The following is a 17639-nucleotide window of genomic DNA, read 5'->3' on the forward strand; positions in this document are numbered from 1 at the left end:
ATGAAGAAATCAAAAAGGAAATCAAAAAATTTATAGAGTCAAATGATAATGAGAACACAACATACCAAAATCTCTGGGACACAATGAAGGCAGTTCTAAGAGGTAAATTTATAGCCTTAATTGCCTATATTAAGAAATTAGAAAGGTCGCAAGTAAACGACCTAATGCTTCGCCTTAAAGCCTTGGAAAAAGAAGAACAAGGCAAACCAAAAAGTAGTAGACGGGAAGAAATAATAAAGATTAGGGCAGAAATTAATGAAATAGAAACAAAAAGAACAATCCAAAGAATTAATGAAACAAAGAGTTGGTTCTTTGAAAGGATAAACAAGATTGATAAACCCTTAGCAAATCTGACCAAAAGAAAGAGAGAAGAGACACAAATTAATAAAATCAGAGATGAACAAGGTAACATCACAACAGATTCCAGAGAAATTCAAAAAATTATAGGGACATACTATAAAAGCATATACTCCACAAAGTATGAAAATCTGAAAGAAATGGATGATTTCCTCGATCTATATGACCTACCTAAATTAAATCAAAATGAGATTAATCACTTAAATAGACCTATAACAAACATGGAGATCCGAGCAGTTATCAATAATCTCCCAACTAAAAAAAGCCCAGGCCCGGATGGATTCACTGCTGAATTTTACCAGACTTTTAAGGAAGAGCTAACACCATTGCTTCTTAAGCTTTTCCAGGAAATAGAAAAAGAAGGAATCCTACCAAACTCCTTCTATGAGGCCAGCATCACCCTGATACCAAAACCAGGCAAAGATAGAACAAAAAAAGAAAATTACAGACCAATCTCTCTCATGAACATAGATGCAAAAATTCTCAACAAAATATTGGCAAACAGAATACAAGAGTATATCAAAAAGATCATTCACCCTGACCAAGTAGGCTTTATCCCAGAGATGCAGGGATGGTTCAACATACGCAAATCTATAAATGTAATACATTACATAAATGGGTTGAAGGACAAAAATCACATGATCATCTCATTAGATGCAGAGAAAGCATTTGACAAAATCCAACATCCCTTCATGATAAAAGTCCTACAGAGACTGGGAATAGAAGGAACATATCTCAATATATAAAGGCTATTTATGAGAAGCCTACAGCCAACATATTACTAAATGGGGAAAAACTGGAAGCTTTTCCACTAAAATCAGGAACAAGACAAGGGTGTCCACTGTCTCCACTTCTATTTAATGTAGTTTTGGAAGTCTTAGCCATAGCAATAAGGCAAGAGACACACATAAAAGGGATACAAATTGGAAAGGAAGAAATCAAGTTATCATTATTTGCAGATGACATGATTCTATACATAAAGGACCCTAAAGACTCTACTAGCAAGCTGTTAGAGCTGATCAAAACCTACAGCAATGTAGCAGGATACAAAATAAATACACAGAAATCAGTAGCCTTCGTATATGCTAACAACAAACACACAGAGGATGAAATCAGAGAATCACTCCCATTCACAATTGCATCAAAAAAAAAAAAATACCTTGGAATAAACCTAACCAAGGAAGTAAAGAATCTATACAATGAGAACTTTAAAACACTCAAGCGAGAAATTGCAGAAGACACTAGAAAGTGGAGAAACATCCCTTGTTCCTGGCTTGGAAGAATCAATATCGTGAAAATGGCAATCTTACCTAAAGCAATCTACACATTTAATGCAATCCCTATCAAAATTCCAAAGGCTTTCTTCATGGAAATAGAAAAAACAATCCAAAAATTCATTTGGAATCACAAAAAACCTCGAATATCTAAAATAATACTGAGCAACAAAAAAGAGGCTGGTGGTATCACCATACCTGATTTTAACCTATACTACAGAGCCATAGTAACAAAAACAGCATGGTACTGGCACAAAAACAGACATGTAGATCAGTGGAACAGAATAGAGGACCCAGATGTAAGCCCAAGTAGCTATAGCCACCTGATATTCGATAAAAATGCAAAAAATACTCATTGGAGAAGAGACAGCCTCTTCAGCAAATGGTGTTTTGAAAACTGGATAAATATCTGCAGAAGGATGAAAATAGATTCTTCTCTCTCGCCATGCACAAGAATTAAGTCCAAATGGATTAAAGACCTTAACATCAGACCGGAAACTTTGAAACTGCTAGAGGAAAAAGTAGGGGAAACCCTTCAACATATTGGTCTTGGCAAAGACTTTCTGAATACAACCCCAATTGCTCAGGCAATAAAACCACAGATTAACCACTGGGACCTAATGAAATTACAAAGATTTTGCACCACAAAGGACACAGTGAAAAAAGCAAAGAGGCAACCTACAGAATGGGAAAAAATCTTCGCCAGCTATATATCTGATAGAGGATTAATATCTAGGATATACAAAGAACTCAAAAAGTTAACCAATAAGGAATCAAACAAGCCAATCAAAAAATGGGCTAAGGAGCTAAATAGAGAGTTCTCAAAGGAAGAAATACGAATGGCATATAAGCACCTAAAAAAATGTTCTACGTCACTAGTCATCAGGGAAATGCAGATTAAAACTACATTGAGATTCCATCTCACTCCTGTCAGATTGGCCACCATCATGAAAACAAATGATCATAAATGTTGGCGGGGATGTGGAAAAAAAGGAACCCTTCTGCACTGCTGGTGGGAATGCAATCTGGTCCAGCCATTGTGGAAAACAGTGTGGAGGTTCCTAAAGCAGCTAGAGATTGATCTACCATATGACCCAGCTATAGCACTCCTAGGCATATATCCAAAGGACTCATCTCATTTCCTTAGAAGTATGTGCTCAACCATGTTTATTGCTGCTCAATTTATAATAGCTGGGAAATGGAACCAGCCTAGATGTCCCTCAACAGATGAGTGGATAATGAAGATGTGGTACATTTATACAATGGAGTTCTACTCAGCGGTAAAGAAAAATGAAGTTATGAAATTTGCAGAAAAATGGATGGACCTGGAAAGTATTATACTAAGTCAGGTAACCCAGGCCCAGAAAGCCAAGCGCCACATGTTCTCTCTCATATGGGGATCCTAGCTACAGATGACTGGGCTTCTGTGTGAGAATGAAAATACTTAGTAGCAGAGGCCAGTAAGTTGAAAAGGAGACATAAAGGGTGGAGAAAGGAAGGGAGGAGGATACTTAATAGGTTGATATTGTATATATGTAATTACAATGATTGTAATGGGGAGGTAATATGATTGAGAATGGAATTTCAAACGGGAAAGTGTGGGGGTGGGGAGGGAGGGAATTACCATGGGATATATTTTATAATCATGGAAAATGTTAATAAAAATTAAAAAAAAAAAGATAGAGAGTATAAATTATGAGAGACTTTAAAAGAATCTCCAACTACATTCAGTAAAAACAGAATAAGAAAATCAGAAAAAAAAAACAGCAATAGTTGTATCATTGAATTTTTGTTTTGTTTTGTTCAGGCTGACATGGAATTTACTATGTAGTCTCAGGGTGACCTCAAACCCACAGTGATCCTCCTACCTCTGCCTCCCAAGTGCTGGGATTAAAGGCATGCACCACCACACCCGGCTGTATCCGTGAATTTTAACATCCTTCTCTTAGTGATCAGTAGAACAAGCTTGTTTTTTGTTCTGTTTTTGTTGTTGTTTGTTTGTTTGTTTTGTTTTTTAAGAGGTAGGGTCTCACTCTAACCCACTATGTAGTCCCAGACTGGCCTTCAACTCACAGCGATCCTCCTACTTCAGCCTCTCAAGTGCTGAGATTAAAGGTGTGCACTGCCACACCCAGCTGGAACAAATTTTGTAAGTCAGTAGGGGGCTTCCAGGTGAGACAGTGGACTAAAAACTGGCTCCATGTGATCTGGGGAAAGAGAGGTATTGGAATAAAAAATAAGAATATAAAACACTGATGTCTGCTCAAAGCAAAAAAGAAAAGACCTTTGGGCATCTGGACATTCACAAAAGGGGTAACAGAAAAGCTGAAAAGTACAGAGAAACAGAAGGATGGAGAATGGAAAAGAAAAGCAGAGCAGAGCTGAGCGTAGCTGCAGCTATGTGGCTTCCTGGAGGTGGCAGAGGGAGCAAATGCTCCGTGCCAGTGGCTCTGACAAGCCTCAAATCCAGTTTTAAGTCTTGCTGAACGCGATGGTTTATACTGATTGCCAACCTAGAATCACCTGGGAGGGATTAACCTGATGAGATTATTAAGGTGGAAAGACCCCCTCAGCTGTTCCATGCCATGGACTGGGGTCCTGGACAGTATACGAGGGAGAGAGCTGGGTTGGAGAGATGGCTTAGTGGTTAAGCGCTTGCCCGTGAAGCCTAAGGACCCCGGTTCGAGGCTCGATTCCCCAGGACCTACGTTAGCCAGATGCACAAGGGGCGCACGCATCTGGAGCTCGTTTGCAGTGGCGCGCCCATTCTCCCTTTCTCTCTATCTGCCTCTTTCTCTCTCTGTCTGTTGCTCTCAAAAAAATAAATACAAATTTAAAAAAAAGAAGAAGAAGGAGAGAGCTGGCTGGACAGCAGCATCCGTCACTCTCTGCTCTCTGGCTGTAGGCTGAATATGATCAGCTCTGCTTCAAGCTCCTACTGCCTACCTTCCCACCATTATGGACTGGAACCTGATAGTATCAACTTAAATAATCCATTCCACCCTTCAGCTACTTTTTTCAGGTACTTTTTCCCAGCAAGGAGAAGGTAAGTAACACACTAACACGATGACTGACTTCTCTTGTAGGATGGTTTTAGCAGAGGAGAAGAGATCTAGCTTACAGGGCTGTGGTCAGGCGCATCTTTTTGATAGGGAAGCTATTGTTTTAAATTTAGCTACCCAGGAAATCTAAAAGGAGGGAACAACCACAGCCTAAATTCAACCAGCCATAGCCCCAGGGTGAGACAAAGCCCTGGGAGGTAGTTATGGAGAGCAGGAGGCCAGAGGCTGAACAGACATGCAAGCAATGGGAGGCTCAGCTCAGGCAGGCAAAGACACAGGAAAGGGAGCACCACCCTTGATGCCTAGAAGCAGACCTTTCTTTAACGGAGAATGACGCTGGAGTGTGACGGCCTCCACCCTGAGAGCACTGAACCTTGAGCTTCCCCGCTAAATCCAGTGACTTTGATGCTCCCGCTGACCACTGGGCACCAATAATGGCTACATTGTTGCGCAAGTTTGAGGCCAGGCTGGAACTACAGAGGAAGTTTCAGGTCAGCCTGGGCTAGAGTGAGATCCTACCTTGAAAAAAGAAAAGGGAAGAAAAACAAATGGGAAAATAATCTGTGCCAACTATGCATTCCACAAGAAATTAATATCTAAGATTATATATAAAGAACTGTAAAAATTTGGAGCTGGGCATGGTGGTGCACGCCTTTAATCCCAGCACTCAGGAGGGAGAGGTAGAAGGATCACAGTGAGTTCAAGGCCACCTTGAGACTACATAGTGAATTCCAGGTCAGCCTGGGCTAGAGAGAAACCCTACCTTGAAAACCTAAAAAAAAAAAACTAAAAAGAAAAAAAAAAAATCAATACATGACTTAATGAATTGAACATACAGTTCTTAAAGAGAGAAATACAAAAGACAAATACATACTTGAAAGTATTTACTATCCTTAGCTGTCAGGAAAATGCTTTGAGATTCCATCTTAACCTAATCAGATTGACCATCAAGACAGTAAAAATGTGGGACTCTTACATCGTGCTGGTAGGAATGTAAACTCAAACAGCTTCTATAAAAACTTGTATGGGCCTGGAGAGATAGCTTAGCAATGAAAGTGCTTGCCTAAGAACCCATGTTCGACTCCCGAGGTCCCACGTAAGCCAGATGCACAAGGTAATGCGTGTGCAAGGCTGCACATGCGCATGAGGTGGTGCATGCATCTGGACTTTGATTACATTGGCTGGAGGCCCTAGCACACCAATTCTCTCTCTCATATAAAAAAAAAATTCAATCTACTGGGCTTGCCTCAACAAATGAATAAATAAATAAAAACGAATATGTAGTTTCCTCAAAAAATAGAACTGCATACGATATGATCCAGTAGTACTGCTCCCGGATATATGCTCAAAGGATTCTAAGCCAATATGCCATAGAAATACTTACACACTCATGCACATTTTGCTGCACTATTCCAGATGAATAGTGAAGGGACCAAACTGACACCATGACAGGTTTCAGTAAGCTGCCACCCTAACTAGGCCTTCTTTCAGTTCCTAGAGAGGCAGGCAAGACTCCTGGGAAAGGGTGGGCTGTTAATCAACAGTGATCTTGACATGTGGTCAGAGAAGATAGCTGGCCAAAGGCTGAGTCAGTTCCTGGACACACGTCCAAACATGCCCAGACATGTCCCTTTTGCTCCAACCAATCAGAGATGTACAACTGTAACTGCTGCTTGCCTAGCCAATCATTTTAAAAGATTACCTAACCCACCAGGAATTCCCCTAGTTGTGCTTGAAAGGAGCCTGCATGCCCCTCTCATGGTCGCCATTTTGTATGAACGGTTGACCCCCACACACTGGCTGATTCTAGAATAAACGCTCTTTGCTTTTACATGCTATTTGAGTGTAGGGCCTTTCTTCAGTGATTTTTGAACCCTTATAAATAGATAAAGGACATGTGGTACATAAACACAATGGAATTTTACTCAGCTACCAAGAAAAATGAAATCATAAAAGCAGAAGGGAACTAGCAAGAGCTGGAGATGAGGGACAAGGAAAGCAATGGGAGGGCCAAATAATAAAGATACAGACATATAAAAATGTCACAACAAACTCGTACTTTTACATGCTAGCTGTGGTAGTTTGAATGTGAACATATGTCCCCCATAGACTCAGATGTTTTATTGAACTTAGGTCTCCAGCCACCTGGGTGGAAGAGGTGCTGCTGGTGGTGGAATTTGGGGTCCAAGCCAATGGTGTGTTTAGAGGTAAATGGACTCCAACCCATAGATGTGGAGAGAGTGCTGTGTGAGCTCGGGCCAGTCTGTGTATAGTAGTTCTGGTGTTTCGTCTGCTGCAGTTCTCTCTGCTTAGTTCTGTAAAAAGGAGGCAGCTTCTTCCACCACAGACAGAACTCGCCCTGGATCTGAAAGCTTGGAATAAATCCTTTCCTCCCATAAGCTGTGCCTGCTTGGAACTTTATCCAGGCAAGTTGAAGCTATCTATCATACTAATCAAAAAAAATTATAAATTAGTAAATAGAATATATAAATAGTGCTAACAACCAACTAAATTTCTGACATTTATAGAACTTTATATTCATCCACCTTCATCCACCACTCAATGTTTATTATGAGTAGTATCACATGGAATTTCCAGAAAGACCATATCCTAGGCCTAAATTACAGAAAATTTTAAAGTTCTCTTACCCAAGCAGTACACATTAACAAAATCATAACTTAGGAAAATCTTCAAGTATTTAAAAATTCTTTTCATATCCTCTCACATGCTTCTAAATGACCCTTAAAAACAACAAGAGATATTGAAAAATATTGCAAACTAAATTAAAATGAAAATACAAGCTTTCAAAATCTATAGGATATAAATAAAGCACTCTTTAAAGAAATATTCATATCTTTAAGTGTTGACATTTAAAGAAATATTTAAATCCATGAGCTAAGATTCAACTTTAAGAATCTACAGTTAAGCCCAAAATAAGTTGCAGAAAAGAAATTATTGAAACAGCACAGATTAATGAACTAGAAAACAAATGAAACCAATAGAGCCAAAACCTGATTCTTAGAAAAAATAAAAACATCAATGAAAAACTAATAAGCTATACCTAGGAAAAAAAAGATTAAGCATCTTTGCATTAAAGATACTACAGGGCTGGAAAGATGGCTTAGCAGTTAAGGTGCTTGCCTACAATGCTAAAGGACCTCAGCTTAATTCCCCAGGACCCACATAAGCCAGGTGCACTGAGTAGCGCATGCACCTGGAGTTCCTTTGGCATGCCCATTCTCTTCTTCCCCCACCTCTCAAGTAAATAAATAAAATAATTTAAAAAGGTATTATAGGTCTGGAGAGATGGCTTAGTGGTTAAGCACTTGCCTATGAAGCCTAAGGACCCCAGTTCGAGGCTCAATTCCCCAGGACCCACGTTAGTCAGACACACAAGGGGACACACGCATCTGGAGTTTGTTTGCAGTGGCTGGAGGCCCTGGCGCGCCCACTCTGCTCTCTCTCTCTCTCTCTGCCTCTTTATCTCTATGTCTATTGCTCTCAAATAAATAAATAATTAATTAAAATTTTAAAAAAAGGTATTATAAACATTAAAGGAATAGCCAGAGAATATTAAAAATAACTTTGTGGGCTGGAGAGATGGCTTAGCAGTTAAGCACTTGCCTGTGAATCCTAAGGTTCCCAGTTTGAGGCTTGATTCCCCAGGACCCACATTAGCCAGATGAACAAGGGGGTGCACGCATCTGGAGTTCGTTTGCAGTGGCTGGAGGCCCTGGTGCACCTATTCTCTCCCTCTCCCTCTTTCTCTCTCTGTCTGTCTCTCTCAAATAAATAAATAAATAAACAAAAAAATAACTTTGTGGTTGTGGCTAGAAAGATGGCTCAGTGTAAAAGCACTTGCTCCACAAACATGCCAAGCTGCGTGCATATCCCCAGCACCAATATAAAGCTAAACAAGAAGTAACACACACATCTGTGATTCCAACATGCCTATAGCAATTGGAGATAGAATCAGAAGAATCTCAAAGCTCACAGGCCAGCTAACCTTCCCACTGTCAAAATAACAATGAGAAACTCTGTCTTGAACAAGGTAAGAGGAGAGGACCAACACCTGGAGGCTATCCTCTAACCTCCACACATTCAGTGTGACATGCATGACCATGCACACACACACACACACAGGCCCACAGAGAGAGATTGGGAGATTTTAAAAAATAGCTTTGTGGGCTGAAGAGATGGCTTAGCAGTTAAGGTGCTTGCCTACAAAGCCTAAGGACTCAGGTTTGACTCCCCAGTACCCACATAGAGCCAAATGCACATGGTGGCACATGCATCTGGAGTCCATTTGCACTTGCACAACCCATTCTCTCTACACCCTGCATTTTATTACTTGTGTACCACAATCAAAAGTGGATTTCAATTTTAAAAAGAAAGAAAGAGAAATTTAACAGACACATCAACTACTTGTAATTAGACAAACTTTTTGGATACTAATCTAGCAAACTGAAAAATTATCAGGGCACTAGCTTGTTATAAAATTAATGAATCAATGTAAATATGAGAGGTATGATTGTACAATTATCTACTAAAATAAGGACCTGTTGAACTATAGATGAAAGGATATATTTCAGATGTATAGCCAAGTAATCTAATAGATGGGAAGGAAGTGAACTAAATTTGATCATGACTTGATACTAATCATTATCAAGATCACATTAGAGTTCTGAGCACTATTCTTTCTATGTTAGTATATTTGAGTTTTCCATAACCAAAGAAAGTAAAGTTTAAAAAGATTGACCTAAGTTCTAGTTTAAACTAGTCTTATTAGTATCTGTTATACACCAAGTACCATAACTATGCTTGTGTCTGCTAACTTGGGCACAGTAAACACACAATTGATATTCCAGTTGTCCAAGTACAATCACTCAGGTCTTCATTTACCAGCAAGTGGGTCCGGCTAGATAAGAGCACAATCCTGGATTTCATCACAGATTAAAGTCAGCATTTGAATTATTCCCATAATTGCACTATGAAACCCTAATGTCTTTAATTACACTTAAAGCAAATAGGTAACTTATAAAGCTTATAACTCATTTCTTAACATATGAAATGACCCAGTGCTGATGATGATATTGACCTGGAACATGCATGCTATTCATAGGTCAAGGATAATATAATATAATGGTACTCTTAATGTTGTTATGCCTTGTGAATTTAGGGAACAGTAACTGTCATACTCATTATGAAATCAAGAAAACATAGTGTGGAGTAGCTTTTCTCCATAATATATTTAGTCCAGGAATTGCACCACCTCCTTAGCCATCAGAATCCACTTGTCCATCCTACAAGGAAGTTTTAAAGGTAAACTCCCTTCCAACTGATAAGAACTCAAAGGGCATGGTGTTTTCCCAACATCTTTTGAATTATGAGTAGCATAAAACTATACTTAGACAAGTGACTCCAGTTTCACCCCTTTTGTCTACACAAATCTTGGTACTATAGGTATTTTGTAGACTGCCATGTCTTCTCAATTTTATGAGGACATAATAACCACCTGCCCTTTTGTTATTAGGAACAGCCTGATATTTCAAACCACAGAACTATTTTGAAGTGTGGATCCTTTTAGAAGAAGCAGGTCTCCCCAACTTCCCCTCTCTTTTCTCACTCTCTCCATTTTACAATGGCCCTGAGCAGAACACAGAAGACATTTGAGGATGGATTCCACACAACAGGCTAAAAAGAAGGGGTCCAGTCATTTAGACTACTGGAAAAGTTGGTTCTAAAGAAACAAAGAATTGATGGTGGAGAAACAACTGTTTCAACCCCTACCCCACCTCCACGAGGTCTATCCTCAACCTACAGACATGGTTGAGCTATTCATCCAAAACCCCAAAGAAGCTAGCATAGATGCTAGCTAGGCCCATCCCAGTCCTCTTATACAGCTGCTGTGTGTTACTGGGAGCCTTCTTTCATTTATCCAGCTCCCCAAGGAGAAAACAAGTCTTAGGGAAAAAGGAACCCCACACCATGAGCTATGTGACTGGTCCCTTGACATGTACCTTGATTCAAAGCAAGAGCAGGGGCATAAATAACGATTCCAGTATACAGAATCTAGGGTGGAAAAAAAAAAGCCAAAATGAATTATATCAATGCTATGAAGTATAAAATTCATGAATTAGATGTATGGATTATGAAATAAAATACTGACTTATTCCTACAAAATCAATTATAAATTAAAACAGCAGTTTCAATATATCTAATAAATTCATATCTTGAAAATATTATTTAAATAAAGTTGTCTTTTTCTCTTCTGCTGTGGTCTGATCATACATTACAAAAACTATTTATGCTAAACTTTGTAAAGATATAATTACTTCAAATGGTCTCTGATCCACCAACTCAAGATTAAACTCACCTTTCCTAAATTTAAAAGAAAATGAAAAACATGACAGGATGGACTCTTAATCATAAATATTTATATATTGGTAATCCCCACTTGTTGTTTTTGCAATATTGGGGAATAAAACTAGGCAAGCAATGTACAACCTAGCCTTTCAAATGACTTTTTTTAAAATTTTTTTAAATTTCTTTTATTAATTAGTTTTGTATTCAGCAAATACAGTCACTTTGGTACCATTATTAGGCTCATCTGTGACCTACCCCCTCTCCTTGGCCCCTCCTTGTTGAGGTATATGGGTCATACATTATGGAGTTAGCCCACAGTTATGGGTAGGATAAATATCTCTGCAAATCATGACCCAACATGTGGCTGACATTCTTTCCGCCCCCTCTTCTGCAAAATTTCTCTGAGCCATGTTGGGTTCATTTTTGGTCTGCTTCAGTGATAAGGTGTTCGGGTCCTCTGGGTCTCTGGGTCTCTGGCTCTCTGATTTAGTAGGAGTTGATTTTTCTCTGTGTTGATCTCCTTCACCCTTGTGCTGGTACCCGGTTCACCAAGAAAACAGCACCCTTACTTGTTTCACCAATTGTTCTTAGTTTCAACTGGGGCCCTTTTGAGGTATGATGGGGTGGCTCTCTCCTTAGGATCTACATCTATCTGAAATGACTTTTTAAAGTAAAATTTTTGAAAATTAGCTTTTAAAAATTTGCATTTCCATTAAATTAAACAAAGGTGTAAATTTATACTAAAAAAATCTTGAAATCCAGCAAAAAACATAGCCCATCATTTTATATTATTTTTCATTTATATATTCAACAAATATTTATTGATCTTGAGTATGATAGCCAAGTAAGAAAAGTGGTCTTTTCCTCAAAATATCATATTTATTGCATTTCATCCTTCAACTATATGATATAGTGGCTAATGATAAGACTATTCCATAAAAACATAATAGCATGAAAACATTATGTACTACAACATTTGATTATCCTGCATGGGTAACTATAAAGAAGTATATCTTTATTTTATATATATATATATATATATATATATATATATATATATATATATATATATTTGAGAGAGAGAAAGAGGCAGGGGGTGGGAGAGAGAATGTGCACACTAGGGCCTCCAGCCACTGCCAACGAAGTCCAGGTGCATGCACCTCCCTGTGCCTCTGGCTTATGTGGGTCCTGGAGAGTCAAACCAGGATCCTTTGGCTTTGCAGGCAAATTCTTTAACCACTAAGCCATCTTTCCAGCCCCAGAAGTATGTCTTTCAAATGAGAAGTGCTAAAACTCCTCTTTTTTTTTTTCAAAACTGAGCTAATTTCTAGAGAGATGGCTTAGTGGTTAAGGTGCTTGCCTGCAAAGCCAAAGGACCCAAGTTTGATTACCTAGGATCCACATAGCCAGATGCACAAGGTGGTGAATGTGTCTGGAGTTCATTTGCAATGTCTGGAGGGAGGCCTTGGTGTGCCCTTTCTCTCTCTCCTAAATGAAAATAAAATAATTTTTTTTAAAAAAAGCTATCTTCCCAAAGTCATTCAATCCAAGGCAAAGATTTGAAATGTGATTGATCACCTTCCTAATAATTGTTCCTATTTCTTATTGCTGCCTTTTAAACACAAATCCATGGAGGATCTTGACAGTTGATAACTGTCAACAGCCTTAGCTCTATTTCTGAAGCACCACCAGATCACAAAAGCCACCTTCTTTTTACACTGCAAAGTGTTAGAGCCTGATAAAATTTAAGTTGCATAATTTGCAAAGCTATAAAATAAAACCAAATTAAGTAATTTACAAAGACGCTGCCTCACATCTGTCTGGTGCAAATGCTTGAGTAGCATTGGACTCCAGAAATGTAATAGTAATTAGGGATAACAATGAAAACCTGGGCTGGAGGAATGGCTTAGCAGTTAAGGCATTTGCCTGCAAAGCCAAAGGACCATGGTTCAATTCCCCAGGACCCACATTAGCCTTGTGCATGTATCTGGAGTTTGTTTGCAGTGGCTGGAGGCCCTGTTGCACCCATTCTCTCTCTCTCCCTCTTTCTATCAAATTAATTAATTAATTAAAATACTTTTTAAAAAGAATGAAACTCCCTTCCTCAACATCCATTACCAAACACAATCTTAAAATACTTGGTTCCAAATGGGAAGATGGATATGAGTGATGTTACAATGATCATGGGACTCCTCCAACAACCAGCTGGAGACCAGGAAGCATTCACAATCATTGGTCACTGGCAAATCCTTGCTTTCCCTTTGTGTCAATTAGATTAAAAAATTAATGGAACTTCAAACTTATTTGCACTCTGTTTTAATTTTAATTTTACTATTATTTCTATTTATGTACAGCCAAACGGACATTTTAGAGTACAACTAAATGTCTCACAACCAGGATACAGGATATATATCTATATCTATATCTATATCTATATCTATATCTATATCTATATCTATATCTATATCTATAGAGATCATATTCTTAAACTTCTATGTTTCATAAAATTCTTAAATTTACTCTATATTTCACATTCTCAAGTTACTAGATTGCGTATTTGTCTTTTAATTTTTTTTTTTTTTTGAGAGCTCAAGAATCTGTTGTTTTACAGAAAAGGCTTGCTTCAATTGGTCTAATCAATGTTTTAAGAGCACTAATTCATTTAAAGTATGCTTTCAAACCAAATTGTCTCCTAATGTCTTCCTGTCTGTTTTTCATGTCTATTATTCAACATGTTACAAAAATACATGAAACATGCAATTTGGTTTCCTTTTGTTAGACTTTCTACTATTAGCCATCCAGCTCCTGCAAATATTTTTGTCATCTAATGATGCCCCTGGCCAAGGTGGGGAAGGTTTATGAAGCATACTTTCCTAAAATGACACATCTGTTGCTTGACCAAAACAGTATTTAAATTCACGTAAATCATTGTTTTCCCAGGAAGTAAAGTATTCATTGACACACTGTTAATGAACTTAATGTTTAACGCTACCTGATGACAAGTGTTTTTTTTTTTTAATTTGTCATTTCTTGATATTTCATAATCTCTTCTTTTTTCTTTTGTGTGTTTCTCAAACAAAGCCAACAAACATGCCATGGGTGAAAATATTTTAGATGACAAATGATAACATAAATGAATGAAAAGCTACTTACTGTTTGGACAATGAAGAGGACTGTGCCACAGAGACGAATATATCTATTAAATCGAAGTTCTAAATACTGTTGGCAAAAAAAAAAAAAAAGAAAGAGTTATGTGAGTCTTCTGGACACTTTTTAAATTGGCAGTATAAGAATTAAAGATTAGAAAATTAATGGAACTTCAAACGTATTTGCACTCTGTTTTAATTTTACTATTATTTCTATTTATGTACAGCCAAATGAACATTTCTAGAGTACAACTAAGTGTCTCACAACCAGGAAACAGAGCACATCCATCCTTCTAGAAAACGCCTTCATACTGCCACTCCATGGGCAGCCCTTCTCCAAAGCCCTGTCAATCACTGATCTGTTCTTCATCCTAGCTAGGACTGGAAAGATCAGAAAAATTATCACATACTCAATTATGTCCTAGTCTTTTAATTTTTATTTATACGATTATGCGTGTGCAAAGGCCAGGCCCTCTCACCACTGAAACAAATGCCAGACACTTGCACCACGTTGTGTGTTGGACTTGGGATTTGAACCAGGGTTGGCAGGCTTTGCAAGAAGTGCCTTTAACCCCAGAGCCATTGCCCCAGATCCCTCTTTCTCTTTTGTAAAGAATAAACAATCTGTTGTTTCTTTCTTTCTCTTAGTAACCACTCTACATTTCTGTTGATTCCTTCATGGAATCAACCTTTTCCTATTGCAGGCTATGATGGCAGAACTGTCCACGGAGTTACCCTGCCTTTTCTGAGCAAGAGGAAGTCACATGATCTCAGTACCAGCAATCATCTTTTCTTCTCAATGGAAGGTGAAATACAAAGAAAGGGGCTTGAGTAGGCTGATTATAACAAAGGGAATTAAAGTGTCTGTCCAAAGCCGGGCGTGGTGGTGCACTCCTTTAATCCCAGCACTCGGGAGGCAGAGGTAGGAGGATCACCGTGAGTTCTGAGACTTCATATCTATATCTCTGAGACTACAGAGTTAATTCCAGGTCAGCCTGGACCAGAGTGAGACCCTACCTTGAAAAACCAAAAAAAAAAAAAAAAAAAAAAACAAAAACAAAAAGTGTCTATCCAAACTTGCTCCTTCCCAAGACTGGGGAACTATTCTAATGCACTTTTGTGTGTGTGTGTGTGTGTGTGTGTGTTTAACTATTATCCAGGTCAATGTTTTTTGTTGTCTCTAATTTTTTTGAATAGATTTATTTATTTATTTATTTGCAATTGTGTGTATGTTTGTGCATGTGAGAGGGAGAGAAAGAGAGAGAATGGCCCTACCAGGGCCTCTAGCTGCTGCAAACAAACTCCAGACACATGCATCACTTGATGCATCTGGCTTGATATAGGTCCTGGGAATCGAACCAGGGTCCTTTAGTTTTGCAGGCAAGCACCTGAACTGCTGAGCCATCTCTCCAGCCCAGGTCAATGCATATTGGTATTTTTTTTGCTTTGCTTTGTTTCCTGTTTTGTTCTTTTTCAGACAGGGTCTCATCAGGCTGGTCTCAATCCCCTAGGGGCTGCCTCCCAAGTGCTAGAGTGACAGGCGTGCTGGACCATGCCTGCCTGTCCAGATCTGCTTTTGTTGTGTTTATTATTATGTTTGCTTTTAAGCAAAACTCACTATGTAGTTCAGGCTGACCCTAAACTCTACATCCTTATGTCTCAGCCTCCTGAGTGTCAAGAAGTTTTCTTTTCAGATCTAATGCTCTCAGATAAAAAGTGCTTGCTTGGAAAGCCTGCTGGCCAGGCTTTGATTACTCAGTGTCCAAGTGAGGCCAAAGTTGTGCATATGTCTGGAGTTTCTTTGCAGTGGCAAGATTTTTCTAAAAAACTGAGAAAGGGCTGGAGAGATTGTTCAGTGGCTAAGGTGCTTGCTGGCAAAGCTAAAGGACCCAGTACCCATGAAAGCCAGATGCACAAAGTGGCGTGTCTGGGGTTCGTTTATAGTGGCTACAGGCTTCTCTCTCTATCCGCCTTTTCCCTCTCTTACTCTCTTTTAAATAAATAAATTAAATATATTTTTAAAACTGAGAAAAAGAAATGCTCAGTACTTAAAGACACTTGGTTATAATTACCCTGCCATTTTTATCCTTCTCTCTTTGAAATATGCCTCATTTTATGATATGGTCTGTTTGTTTGCTGCATTATGCAATGTATAATAATTATCACACAGAATCAGAATTTCAAAGGTAAGTTCCAAGATATGTTTAGCTTGAATATTACTAACGCATATAAAAGAAGTCAAGGCCAGGCATGGTGGTGCAATCCAGGACTCAGAAGGCCAAGGTAGGAGGGTGGTTGTGAGTTCAAGGCCAACCTGAGACTACATTGTGAGTTCCAGGTCTGCCTGGGCTAGAATGACACCTTACCTTGAAAACCATAAAAGAGGAAAAAGAAGTCAAAGACTAATTCAGTCTTGTCTACAAAGATGAGAGGAAGAGGAGCAGGAGAAACCAGCATCAGTCAACAAGACAGCTGGTATTTTTGCCTCATAATCACAGCTAACACACCTGGCATACTTGTTGAATATACTGTCCTCCCAACAACTTCATGAAACAGGTAGTGTGTGAAAGCCCACATTGGATTTGAGGACACAAAAATGACATCCTGATTATTAGCAGGGCTGTGGCACAAATTTAGAACCTTTGATGCCTGAATGTATGCACATAACCACATTAATCAGTAAATAATCTGACCATGAGCAAGTGTCACTGATACATGCTGCTGGGTGACAAACACACCACAGTTCAAGACACCGCAGCGTGTCAACCCCTGGCATGCTCATGAACTTGAGGCAATCATTTGCCAAATCTCAGGTTCCTTGTCTTTACAATGAGGATCACAGTAATAATTCTCTCCATTGCAGTGTCTTGAAGAGTATCTAATGATGTAAGTGGATCAGAAGATGTAAAGTATTCAAAATTAGAGAAATACAACTTCATGGGCTTGTGAATATCGTGGGAGACATTTTAGCAACTGGAGACATTTTGAAAGCCTGGAAGCAGGGCACTGCTGTTTCTGCAGAATTCTTTAGATAAACCTGCATTACACGTGAATGGACACGAATAGACAGAGAAGTCTTTTGCGTTTCTGAGGACCTTGTGTCCAAATTGCTGGAGACTAAAGAAAACTTAAAAAGACTGTGGCAGAATTAAGCATGTAGCAGGGCAGGAGAGATAGCTCAGTTCCATAGTGTGCCCATAAGTTTCTGTGCCCTATGCAATCTCCTTGGTTCACATTGCGCTGGTATAAACCAGGGCTAGGCTTATAACAGACTCACCAGAGCCCTTGGGAGAAGCCAGTAAGCTCCTTGGCATGTGTCCAAGTGGGGCTCTAAAGGAACCCCTGTAAGGGTTTATTTGAGCATTGAATCAGATAATGTGTTTAAAACATGTAGCCCAGTGCCCAGGATGTATTAAACATTCAATGGATGTTGG

At 38.9% G+C, this 17639-nt stretch overlaps 1 protein-coding gene across 1 annotated transcript in view; it reads right to left on the reverse strand.

Annotated features, from left to right (window-relative positions):
* The window catches only part of Slc5a8 (solute carrier family 5 member 8), a 64250-nt gene that overhangs the window by 43122 nt on the left and 3489 nt on the right, over positions 1-17639 (reverse strand). The window contains exons 2-3 of the mRNA XM_004650216.2: positions 14213-14278; positions 10714-10765 (exon numbers count right to left, since the gene is read on the reverse strand). Of these exons, the coding sequence (XP_004650273.1) occupies positions 10714-10765; positions 14213-14278 (118 nt within the window). The remainder of the gene's footprint in view (positions 1-10713; positions 10766-14212; positions 14279-17639) is intronic.

Source organism: Jaculus jaculus, chromosome 6 (genome assembly GCF_020740685.1).
Source record: "Jaculus jaculus isolate mJacJac1 chromosome 6, mJacJac1.mat.Y.cur, whole genome shotgun sequence".
Classification (NCBI taxonomy): Eukaryota; Metazoa; Chordata; class Mammalia; order Rodentia; family Dipodidae; genus Jaculus; species Jaculus jaculus.